This window comes from Ranitomeya variabilis, chromosome 6 (genome assembly GCF_051348905.1).
Source record: "Ranitomeya variabilis isolate aRanVar5 chromosome 6, aRanVar5.hap1, whole genome shotgun sequence".
Classification (NCBI taxonomy): Eukaryota; Metazoa; Chordata; class Amphibia; order Anura; family Dendrobatidae; genus Ranitomeya; species Ranitomeya variabilis.
The window spans coordinates 190,327,485-190,341,010 of record NC_135237.1 but is presented as its reverse complement, the minus strand read 5'-3'; the positions used below and the strand labels follow the sequence as shown (position 1 = coordinate 190,341,010).

General features: G+C 42.1%; 1 protein-coding gene across 5 annotated transcripts in view; it reads left to right on the top strand.

The window, feature by feature from the left end:
* LRRFIP2 (LRR binding FLII interacting protein 2) overlaps positions 1-13,526 on the top strand; it is a 195,256-nt gene that overhangs the window by 87,537 nt on the left and 94,193 nt on the right. The window contains exons 5-7 of one of the 5 annotated variants that reach the window (XM_077269331.1): positions 7,963-8,016; positions 8,838-8,906; positions 10,386-10,436. The exons of the other annotated variants lie outside the window; for them this stretch is intronic. Coding sequence (XP_077125446.1) covers positions 7,963-8,016; positions 8,838-8,906; positions 10,386-10,436 — 174 coding nt within the window. The remainder of the gene's footprint in view (positions 1-7,962; positions 8,017-8,837; positions 8,907-10,385; positions 10,437-13,526) is intronic. 5 annotated transcript variants of the gene reach the window in all.

The window sequence follows — 13,526 nt, the reverse complement described above, 5'->3', positions numbered from 1 at the left end:
CTAATACCGGATTATGCACCTGTAACCATGGGAAACCCAGCACAATAGCATCATGCAAATTATGCAACACCAGAAAATGACAATCTTCCTGATGGGCTGGCGCCATGCACATGGTCAGCTGTGTCCAAAACTGAGGTTTATTTTTAGCCAACGGTGTAGCATCAATGCCCCTCAAAGGAATAGGACTCTGCAAAGGCTGCAAGAGAAAACCACAACGTCTGGCAAATTCTAAGTCCATTAAGTTTAGAGCGGCGCCTGAATCCACAAATGCCATGACAGAAAATGACGATAATGAGCAGATCAGGGTCACAGATAACAGAAATTTAGGTTGTACAGTACTGATGGTAACAGAACTAGCGATTCTCTTGGTACGCTTAGGGCAATCAGAAATAACATGAGCAGAATCGCCGCAGTAAAAACACAACCCATTCTGACGTCTGAATCCTTGTCGTTCAGCTCTAGACACAATCCTATCACACTGCATAGGCTCAGGACTCCGCTCGGAAGACAATGCCATAGTGCGCACAACTCTCAATCTGAATGGCCAGAGACATAGAATCACTCAGACCAGCAGGCGTGGGGAACCCCACCATAACATCTTTAACGGATTCAGAAAGACCCTTTCTGAAGATTGCCGCCAAGGCATCCTCATTCCATTTAGTACAGACCATTTTCTATACTTCTGGCAATATGATTCTGCCGCTTCTTGACCCTGAGACAAGGCCAACAAGGTCTTCTCAGAATGATCCACTGAATTAGGTTCGTCATACAATAACCCAAGCGCCTGAAAAAAGGTGTCTACATTAAGCAACGCCGGATTCCCAGGTTCCAGGGCAAATGCCCAATGCTGGGGGTCACCACGGAGCAGAGATATAACAATTTTAACCTGCTGGATGGGATCACCAGAGGAACGGGGTTTCAGAGCAAAAAACAGTTTACAGTTATTTTTAAAGCTCAGAAATTTGGACCTATCCCCAAAAAACAAATCAGGAGTTGGAATTCTAGGCTCTAAAACCGGAGTCTGAACGATATAATCTGAAATACCCTGTACTCTAGCAGCAAGTTGATCCACACGAGAAGCCAATCCCTGAACATCTATACCAGCGCCGAACTCCTGAACACCCAGAGGTAAAGAGGGGAAAAAAAAAAAAACACAACAGTCTACAGAAAAAAAAATGGCTCAGCACTTTCCTTCCCTTCTTCTGAGATGCGGTTAACTCATTGTTGGCCAGTTGTACTGTTATGATCTGGTGGCCTAAGAGCAGCATGAGACGTACTCTGGAGAAGGTGGTACCTGTACTGACCGCAGACCCTGAACTTAACACCGCAACTAGAAGTAGCCGTGGAATGTACCTAGCGCTCCCTAGACATCTCGACACAGCCGGAGGACTAATTACCCCTAGAGATAGAAAAGGGAAATCTATCTTGCCTCAGAGAAAATCCCCAAAGGATAGACAGCCCCCCACAAATATTGACTGTGAGAGGAGAGGGAAAAAACATACACAGACTGAAATCAGAATTTAGCAAAGGAGGCCACTTCTAGCTAAATAGAAAGGATAGGACAGAGTACTATGCGGTCAGTATTAAAACACTAGAAAATATCCACCACAGATAATACAAAATCTCCACAGCAACTAAAGATATGGAGGGTATATCTGCATCTCCAGAGATACCAGCTTGGCTAAACAAATCCTTATACAGACCAAGCTGGACAAGACAAAAACATGGAAAAGAACTGAACAACAAGGCCACAGAATGTGGACAGCAAAAAATCAAGGCCAGAACTTATCTTTGTTGAAATGAACTGCAAAGCAGGAGAGACCAGGCAGAGATGTGAATCCTCCAGGAACAATGGACAACTGGCACTGACTAAAGGGTGAAGCAAGACTAAATAGCCCAGTCACAATTGCAAAAAGTGAACACACCTGATAAATGCTGTGATTCAGAGACAGCAGCGCTACCACTTACAACCACCGGAGGGAGCCCAGGAGCAGAATTCACAACAGGGCTTTATGTGACGTTCTGCGTCCAGAATTCCTGCCCCAACCCACAGCTGAACTGTGTCTGCAAAATGCAGCAATATTCAATGAAGTTTGTAATTTTCCTAACTGTGTGGGAGCTGTGGACAGCAAACCTATTCGGATTCTGAAACCTGCAGGAAGTGGATCCGAGTACTACAATTATAAAAAATACTTTTCCATTGTTCTCATGGCGATTGCAGATGTAGATTGTCGATTTGTCGCCATTGAAATTGGCTCATTTGGACGAGGAAATGACTCACAGACTTTCAAAAACTCTGACATGGGCCAATGATTTAATGGGAATGATTTTAATTTTCCACCACCACAACCTCTTCCTAACACTAATGCCGTTTGTTATTGTTGGGGATGAGACTTTTCAAATGTGAGCCAACCTAATAAAACCGTACTCAAATCAGGACTTGAGTCGCACAAAGGATTTTCAGCTACAGACTTGCAAGGGCATGAAGAATTGTGGAGTGTGCCTTTGGTGTGCTGGCATCTAAATGGCACATTTTGGGAACATCTGTAAATCTAAAAATAGAGACAATTGATGAGGTTGTAAAAGCGTGTGTTGTTCTGCATAACTACATCCTGTCAAAAGAGCAACCCCACTTTGAACTTGAGGAAACTGTTAATGCCACATTGCAGGATTACCAAAATCACCCTCTGAAGACTACAGTAGAAGTTGCCCAAATGAGGTATAAATTTGCAGCCTATTTTGTTTCTGATATTGGACGGGTGTCATGGCAAGATGAAATGGTTTAAGCTATAAATAAAATGTACCTGTAATGTTATGTAGCTGTAATGTTTTCTGACTCTAATATTAACACCTTGAATGTAACTTGAATAATAAACACCTTAACTGTTACACCCATTCATATTTCACTCAACAATACACACGGTTAAATAAAGAGATGAAGAAAACACAGTGAGACCGGTATTGTGAATCAAAACAATTTTTACTAACAAAAATATAAAATGCATAATTAATATAAAAAAAAAGGAAAAAATGATTTAATGATTATTTACTTTCGGGGTCTGTGGGAGGGAGTAACATGGTGGACCAGAGGGGTGTCGGGCTGTGATGGTTGGTTAGGCGTGGTTGAGGAAGTTGTTAGAGGGGAAGTGGAAGACAATTGGAGGATTGGGTCAGATACATTGGGTGAAGAGCACATATTAGGAGTGGAAAACAAGTTGGATGGGATTGACACACTGGAAGGGAAAGAACGAACGGAAGGTGTGGACAGACTAGAAAACACAGACATTAGGAGGTGAGGGTTGAGGTTGTGTGTGTTGTTTTTTTTTTCCCTCTGGGACTTTTGTTTTTTCGCTTTTTGTTCCTGGTGCTGCGTTGGTGTAGTTCAAGTGTGGGCTGCTGCAGTCTGCTTGATGGTGGAACAGTACGGCTGGGCTGTTGCACTCAGCTGCGTGGTGGTGGATGTGGATGGCTTGGCTGCTGCACTCGACTCCATGGTGGTGGAAGTGGATGTCTGGGCTGCTGCACCCAGCTGCATGGTAAATTTAATCGTATGAACATATATTTTAACATCCTATAAGAATAAATAACAAACAATAAACAGTGATTGAAAAGAACAAAGGAACAGAAATCAGAGTCGTATATCGAGGTTTTCTATGTATGCAGTAACATTGTCATTTGCAGTATAGAAATCATTCTTGTCACCAGGATAAGATCTGAGGGGGCATTCCTCGACAATGTGCTGAATTGTTTGACGGTCAGCTCCACAATCACAGGCAAATTTTCCCCACTTATGCATAAGATCTGCACAGACACCAAAGTTTGTTCTGATACGATTCAATGTGACCCAGGTTTTCCTTGGTGGATTTTGTAAGTGAGGAAACGTTTGAGGCTCACCATCTACTGCACTGACCCAAAGTTCACACCATTCCTCTTAAAAATTGAAATCATGTTCATACAGGGTAATCGCGGTTTGGATGGGTGGATGTCTTGATTTCAGTTGCTGTATTTGAACTTCTTGGATATTTTGATGTGCATGGTGAAGCTGGGTATACTTGACAATGTCGTAATGTCCCGCGGTGGTGGTAGATAAGTCCCTTGGCGAGTTGGTGCTGGCAGATTCTGCCACAGCTGCTGTCCTGGAGCTTGTTGCCCTGTAGTGAATGAACTTTGTGCCTGCTGCTGATATCGGAACCACTGATTGGCCTCGGTGTAAGCATCCTTACAGGCCTTCATCACAAACAGCTGGAGATCAGGACTAAGGTTTTCCGTCACGCCCCGTTTTATAGTGGCAAAATAATGTTGCGCCGGTCTATTAAGGTCGCCATGCAGGCGGTCAAGGCGTCTGTGGGCTTCCTGGAAAAGTGTGTTCACATGAGTGAACCCACTATCCATTCTATCCACAACCGCCTTCATCCCAGCCTGGAAGACCGAGCTTAAATGAATAAACAGGCCCTCTGCCGCTGGCGAGCAGACCCAAGTAAGGTAGTGGTAGAGGGCTGGGAGAGGGGAAAACCAGAAGGACCGGCTTCCTGTTGCCCAGCCTGTGAAGCCTGCCTGGCTGCTCCATCGCTGGTGGATGATTGGGATGGTGCCAGTTTCGTTGGCTGGTCTATGAGGGGCCGCTCCAACAGAGGATGATCCAGGTTCTACAGTGCTGCTCCAGGTTCTGTGTGGAAATTAAATTAAAAAAACTAATAGTAAAAGACAACACAAAAGATTCTCACGTTCGCTTAACAAGCGCTGGCTTCAGAAAAGAAAGCTGGTTGTGGTATTTGTATTTTCTGATTTTTCGAGCTGCACCACTTCGAACCTGAATCTCCTCTCTCATGTCCTTATTGAAGCGATCCTTCATCAAACACCAACAAACTTATACTCTCTTCTCTGTGAAGGGGGAAGAAAAAAATTGTTAAAAGACAGCAAAATTTACAGAAATACAGACGCGTTCAAAATTAAAATACTTACAAAAATCCTTTCTGACTTTTGGGGTTGCATGGTCCCAATTATCCAGCAGCGATCTGGCCACTTCTTCCCAGAGTCGTCGGATCAAGACTGAGTCTGAATGATTCCGATCACGGGTGTCCCACCGCGCTGCTTGGTCTTGCACAGCTTGAATAAGGATATCGTTATCTATGTCACGTTGTGGAACCTATAGATGAAATACAAAAAAATAATTTGTTAGTAAAAATGAAAACAAATTCAATTAGAACTCTGATAAAGGATACTTACACCACGTCTTTCCTCCTCAGCAACTTGAGGCCGACGACCTTGGGAAGAATCATTTCCACTAGACTGCTCCTGCTCTTCATCACTGGTTGGAACCTGCAAAGAAAATACATGATTTAGCACATGTATAGTATTGCCAGTCAATACATACCAATGAGTATATCAGATGTGATTACATAATCTGTGTCATTTCCTGTCTGTGAAGCCTCACTGGAGGACATCTTGGAATCACAGGCAGCAGTCAAGTGACACACTAGAGAAAACAAAAAATAAACTTGTTTTAGAACACACACAATGTATGCAAAAAAAAAGGGACTCATATACTTACTTTACAGGCAGTAGTCATACCACACAGCAGGGAGACACCACACAACAGGAACTGCAGCATAGCACCAGGACTGACTGAAGAACAGCACCAGGACAGCAGCATCGGGACCAAGACAGCAGCACAGGACTGCAGCACCTAATCTACAAGGAATGTAAAAAAAAATCTGTACAGAGTGCAAAGACAGAGAGACATTTTCAAACCTTCTATACTTACATATAGATGGCAGCACTGGGACCAAGACATCAACACCGATACCAAGACAGCAGCATCGGGATGGCAGCAACAAACAGTCTAGAACCAACAGAGAAAAAACATAAATATAGAGTACAGAATGCAGTGAGAGACACAGACATTTGCAAAGCTTCTATACTTACATCCAGAGTCTTCTGCCCTCATCCAATGTCCTGTGCTTCATCAAGAGTCTTGAGAGTAATGGACTTCCTGTCTCCAGACCCCCTTTTATACAGCTGGCAATTTTCAATTTTACATAATTTCCAAGACAAAATTAGTCAGAAGTGCGTGTGTGTATCAAACTCAGGTGTACGCATGACCTTGCGTTTCAATGCGTTCCCATTGAGAGTAATGCATTTTTTGACGCAATGATCCGCAATCATCCACATGCGGACGATTACACAATATTTGACTCCTCAAAAAATGCAACATGCTGGTGGTACCAACCTCTTGTGCGGTACCACCAGTGGAACACCATCGCACCACATACACACACACACACACACACACACACATACTGTATATGCAATACGCACCCCACACACACACACACACACTGTATTTGCCGTACACAGCCTCTTGCGCGGTACAACCAGCGGAACACTGTCGCGAACATGCCGCCGCCGGGATCAGCCGAATGATTCACTGACCGCCACCATCTTTGTACAGGAGGAGCACATGGTCAGTTTTAATGTGACCGCCGCTATCTGTCTGCACAAAGATGGCAGCAGTCTGATTCACTGCGCGAATTCTGCGCAGGTGCAGTGAATCATTCAGCTGATCCTGGCGGCAGATGGCGCGACTTGTCTACAGGCAGAGGAAGTCGGTCATATTAAAGGGGTTTTCCCACGAACGAAAGATCATTTTAAAATTTGTCTGTGTCTGACCGTGTACGGAGCATATAGCATCTCCTAGGCAGGGAAGGAAGCAAAAATTAATACAGACATTACAGCAGGGGATCACAGAGGATTCATTTTGTCAGGTAAAATATTTCACTGACAGTTTTTAATCAATATTTTACCTCATAAAATATATCCTCTGCGATCTCCTGCTGTAATGTCAGTATTGTCTTTTGCTTCCTCCCCTGCCTAGGAGCTGTACACCGAGGAAGGGGTGAGTGCACAGAGGAAAGAGGACACACAGGGGGGAGACAGCTCAAACGAGAGAACACATGAGGTAGGAAGACAGCACAGTGGTAGAGAGAGCACACAAGGGGGAGCGCACATGGGGTACACAGGTCAAAGAAGAGATGACATGAGAGAAGACAGCAGATGGGGAGAGAGCGCACAGGGGTGAGAGAGACTGAGCACAGGGGGGAGACAGCTCACACGGGACAGAATATGAGGAGAGAACACAGCACAGGGAGGAGAGAGACAGCAGACAAGGGTGATAGCACATGGGGTAGACAGGTCAAAGAAGAGAGCACAGACGGGAGAAGTCAGCACATGGGGAAAGAGAGAGTGGATAGGTGGGTGAGCACATGAGGGAGAGATTCTCAACGCGGCAAAGCCTGCCTCCATGGTGACATTACTGCCCTCCCGATGCGATAGCTCCATCTAGTTTTCAATAAAAGGATGTGTTATTACCAGTGTGAGACATGTCACCAACACAGAACAGGAGAACTGAACTTTTGTCTTCTTACAAACACATTAACAGCTGCACCTCTCATAGCTCTTCTGTATTGCACCCTGTCTGCCTGTGAGATGGACGCTGAAGCTGGGAGGAACCTGTGGATTTGTTAGTTATAATCACACACAGCTCTGCAGTGAGATCAGGAGAGCAGAGAGCGGCCATCACGTAAGCTGTGGAGGCAGACCCTCAGAGAGATCCGTGTCCGGCTCATAGCCTAGATCCACTCGTTTACATATAAGAAAAATGTGGATTTCTCTGGAATAAAACATTGGATCACAGATATCAATGTATCGTTTTATTTTTTTCATATGACTGCATGCCCATATAGATGGTTTAGGAGGGTTGATCCTACTGACAGATTCACTTTTAAGAAAAGCATGCAAATTTGCCTCTTGGATTTCAGAAAAAAAACTACCAGTATCTTTCTTTATTTGAATACTACAATGTGACAAATTCGTTGCCCCTTTTTGCATGTCTGCAATTCATATACAGTATACATGTTTTCTACTCTGAAATGTAACTTTTCTGTGTACTTTGTTTTCTCCCAGGAGGATTCCGACCGGGCCAGGTACTCTCACCGGTCCAGTCAGCGTCCTAATCTGGTTTGTACTTCATCTGTCTTTTCCATCCATGAGAAGCTGAGAATGTTTTATGATTGAAATGTTTATGGTTTCAACGGACTTGTAAATGTTAGTTACTAAAACGGCAATAGCTTCCAGATATCCATAGAAAAAGGTTATAGATCATTTGCATCCTCATAACATTGTATATGAATGGAGGCACTCTTGCTGCCTTCATAAATAATGCTGCCATTGATTAACATCACATTATTTACATTGTGTGCTGAAGTTTGCAGACTTTTTTGTTATTTTCTGCCTGTAGCAGACATTTCTGCAGTGAGCAATGAGTCTGTTTATGCACAGCATGCTGTCCTCTGGAAGCCCTTGTGTTCATACACATTTGTAAATTCTCCTTCAGTTTTTCAACTGTTTCATCAGTGTTGAAAAAGAAGACACAACTTCACTAACTTATTCTCCCATAAAAAGTTTCTTCAAAGGCAAATACAAAGTGTTGTAGAGTCTGTGCTTTTTCTGTAGATAGTATAGATTGCAATGCAAGTTTACATGAGTATTTAATAAGTCCAGCATTTTCTAAACCAGCCTGATGACAGAAATTGTGGATTTTTCTGAACATTACATTTTGTGGATATTTCCAAATAGGAAAATGAAAAATAGTCATAATGGAGTTAGAATTTGTCTGCTGGAGTTTTCTTCATGGTTCTGTTTGTATATCGATAAGTGTATGTGACTCAGAACAAGTCTAAAAAGCGACATTTATAAATCATTTTTCTTATATGGAATAGCGCAATATTATCTCCTTGTATTAGTGGTGTGTGAATTATTTCCATCTTCTCTTTGCATAGAATTCATCTGTGGATGTGGGTGGCCTAAGCAAAGGCAGAGAAAGCACTTACAGGAGGAAAGATCTGGTGGTGTGTACCCATGGTGTGCCCAGTGTGGTGTGTGATCACTAACAGATGAAGTGATTGTTATATGTACTTACCACATGTAATGCCATGTTATTCTGCTGCCAGTAATTTATACTCTCTTCCCAGTCAGTGGATGAAAATCCATGCAGAATAAGAGCATGCCGCAGATTTTATCATCCACATCATGTTTGTTGTTTGCACTGAGAAGATGCAGATTACTGCCATAGTGTTACAAGTTTGGAGCTTGAAGTTTCTGTGCCAGGCCCAATTCTACTGGTGCAAGCCTTCCACGTGTAGAGGTGCTTTTCCACTTTGTCAGTCATTAAATCCAGTGGAGCTGCAACCTCTGCACTTCCCTATAGCTATTCCTGCTCATTAGTGACAAGGGTTTGTTACAGCCTCTTGTGAATTTTGTCAACTTTTTATGACAAAATCTGTATCTTCTTTTAAAATGTGTTGTGCATCATATGTTAATAAATAGTTGATGCACTATTAGGATAGGATAATTTGCTTTATATAGACAATTTCAAATACAATTTGTCATTTTAGTTTAACCCATATCTAACATAAACCAATTAATGAAGAAAATTAAGTACAAGGCTAATGTTAATGGCAAAAAAGCATTATTTTATTGATCTATTTAAACAGACATGTTAATAATAATATGAAAAATGTATACATGAGTCATAAATCACTTTAGGCAATATCAGAAGAAAAGACAGATTGAAGAGCATAGTCTACACGCATATGAGGGATAGCATATATGTGGATAAATAATACATAAATAACAGACATACAGAGTACTTCATACTAATGTATTAAGGGGACTAAAACCAATTTTTACAGTCTTAATATTGATGATAATGCAAAATGAATCAAACATATAGAAAATAATTAACAAGTGTTCCCATAGCAGGGCCCCTCTATGTGGGCAGCCAGCCTTACCATTTCACAAGCTTTTCATGTTCTGTGCTTAGTCTGGGGGTGGCTGCACAATCCATTACAGATGTTTAAGTCACAGACCCAGATATTGTTACATAATCAATGAGAAGATGAAAACCAGCATCATTATGGGCACTGGTATGAGTTCCCTTGCTACTATTGTTCAACGTTCTTTAGACATTTAATATTTCTATACTTTTTATACATGTATACTTCATCCCCTGTGTGGTTAGCCTGCCAATTTTTTATTTTGGCTCTTTTATATGTTTTTTCTATTTTTCTTTGTATTGTATTAACACAATAATATCTCTTTTTAATAGCAAAACACACATTTTTTTAATCTATTAACAGTAGTGTTGCACTCTTTCTGTTTTTTTACTTTCATTAATCATTGTGCTATTTAAATACTGTGCTTTGTGGGCTTATTTTCGATTGGTGTCCATGGCTAACATGTTTGCACTTGGTGTGGCTTACATTTCACTGTATTTACTTGTTTTTCTTATTTACTTTTACTATCATATCTTCAATTGCCATATGAAGGCTGATATACTGAAAGATAGATCTTCGAAGTCAAGAAGACATGGATCATCTGTACGTAAAGCTATAGTTTCCTGCATGTCAGACATCACATATCCTTCTTTTCCTGTTGTAGTGTTGTTAATTTTTGTAAGAAACATCAGACCACTGTTGAGCATACATGGCTTGTAGTGTAGCCGTATCCTTTTAATGGAGCTTTCTTTTAGTGAACCATCTGCATTCTGGAAAGTGGCATTATCAGCAATTCCCCAGTATATTTATATCCGAGTTCTTCCAGTAGAAGCAGGATTTTGAAATTCTAAAGGTGGCCATACACATCAGATAGCTGATGACCGAATGATTGTTCTGCTGACGGCTATCTCTTCCAACCCCCCAATGCAGAAGAACCCTCGCCGTTCCTGTGGGCTTTGAGACTGACACTGCTTGAAAAGTCTAGCAGTAGCTTATCTCCCCGCCAACAAAAGTATCGGGTGATTTTAATTCCAACTTCCTGATCCTTCTGTCCACTGACATAATTTATTTTGGAGGGAGAGTTGTAAGGTCCACATAGATGATGTATGGTTGACCACTAGTGCCCGAAATTGGCAAATTATCTAATGTGTATGGGAGCTCAAAGATCAAGTCTCACAGTGACATTTATCACAAACTGGCACTGTCCGTGGTAATTTCTTTGTTTATTGGGAATAGATACAATAGCTCCAAAGTGCTAAAGATTGTTACCATAGCTGTCTGCATCGTCACATATACCAACTTTTTCTACATGTTGGCATAAGTATTCCAGGAAACAAATGAGCAGCACAAGTGTAGCCACATTCATCCCAGTAAAAGAGCTTATGTTAAAACGCCTTGATCATATGAATATTTGAATATATGATATATATCATTATATAGATTACACACTCTGCTTTGAAATTGTGCAAAACCCAGAGATTGCATAATAAAATCTAATTGACTAAACACTAAGCAGGTTATGTCATACAGCCAGGGTCTTAGCTGCTAATAGACATACTTTATGTTGTAAATGCACCAAGGCAGTGTTGGCCAGAGCTGCACAGGAGTATAAAAAAGAATTGCTATGAGTAAAGAAAAGAATGATTCTCACATACCCATTCCGGCATTTAACACACAAATGTGTATGACAACAGCTTGTGTGTTTCCGGCTTATAGTCCTTGTGGAAACGTCTGAGTATGCACTTAGTTGGTTCTGTTGAGTACTGCATCCGTGCAGGAAAAAAGTTTTGGAGAACTTGGAAATAGAGCTGATGAGAAGCAGTGGAGGGGGCGGCAACCCCCTCAATTAAAACTAGAATAGGAGCCTTTTCACTGACTCATGAGGCTGATAATGTGCAGCTTTGTGCCAGTGCTTACTCATATGCAATTACTTCTGGTGGATGACGGATAACAGGGTGTGTCCTGTTTCGGGTTTCCTGATCACTATGTTTCTAGCCAGTTGTAGATCTGTGCCAGTATTGTTAATGAGACAAATTTACTTATAGCTTGGTTCTGTTCACTATAAACTATTTGTTCGAAGATATTATTATTATTATTATTTATTTATATAGCACCATTAATTCCATGGTGCTGTACATGAGAAAGGGGTTACATACAGGGTTATAAATAGCGTTTACAGTAAACAAGTTTACAGCGACAGACTGGTACAGAGGGGAGAGGACCCTGTCCTTGCGGACTTACATTCTATTGGATAGTGGGGAAGAGACAGAAGGTCGGAGGTGCAGCAGCTCTGGCGGTGGTGAGGCGGCTGCTCTGGCGATGGCGAGGCGGCAGAATGGTTATTGCAGGCTGTAGGCTTTCTTGAAGAGATGAGTTTTCAGGTTCCGTCTGAAGGATCCGAGGGTGGTGGATAGTCGGACGTGTTGAGGCATGGAATTCCAGAGGATGGGGGATATTCGGGAGAAGATATCTGTATGTACAGTCACGTCCAAAAGTTTTGAGACGGACACAAAGTTCGCTGCTTCAGTTTTTATGGTAGCAATATGCATTGGCTCTATAGGTTGTCGTGAAAAGTCATTCCTTGCCATGAAAATTAACTTAATCACCAAAATCCCATTTTCACTGAATTTCAGCCCCGCCACAAAATGACCTGGTTATGTAATTTCTGTGATTTTCTCATTAGCTCAGGAGAAAATGTTATCGAGAGCAAGGCAACTTGTATCTCTGTCAAGCAGATGGAATTATACAAGCAAACTAGTTGCTTTAATAGGGGCCAGTGTTTGAAATCATTATCTACTCTTGTTACCAATGGGTGCCCCCAATGAAGTGTGTTAATATTATTGCTTTGCATATAAATGATTTTACACGCAAAGACATTGTTGCTTGGAAGATTGCCCCTAAATCAACCATTTATTGGATGACCAGGAACCTCAAAAATAGGTTCATTTGCTGAGAAGGTGGCTTTAGGGCATCCAAGAAAGTCCAGTACACCACCATCCCATAAAGAGGATCAATTCAACACTAGTGCAAAGCTTACTCCGGAATGGCAGCAGGAAGATGTCGGTGCAGCCGCATGGTGAGGCATAGGCTTTTGGAGGTTGTCCTGGTGTCAAGAAGAGAAGCAAAGAAAACAATTCTCTCCAAGAAAAACCTCAAGTGCAGACTGACATTCTGCAGGAAGTACAGGGATTGGACTGCAGAGTACTAGGGTAAGGTTATTTTATCTCATGAAGACTGGTTGACATTTGGAAGTCCTGTGTCATGCTAATACTAAGGCATCATGAGACCATTCATGTGTGGAGTTGCATTTTATCCAACGGAGTAGGGTCACTCATGATTTTGAAAATGATCAGTGCCATGAATATAGAATGGTATCTTAGGTCTCTTTCACACTAGCGTCGTGCACTGCACGTCGCTATGCGTCGTTCTGTAGAAAAAACGCATCCTGCAAAATTGCTTGCAGGATGCGTTTTTTCTCCATAGACTTAAATTAGCGACGCATTGCCACACGTCGCAAACGTCGTGCGACGGTTGCGTCGGACCGTCGGCACAAAAAAACGTTGCATGTAACTTTTTTTTGTGCGTCGATAGCGACTTTTCCGCCCCCGCACCTCACAATGGGGCAGCGGATGCGATGTAAAACAGCATCCGCTGCCCCCGTTGTGCGGCGCTTCCACACTATGCGTCGGTGCG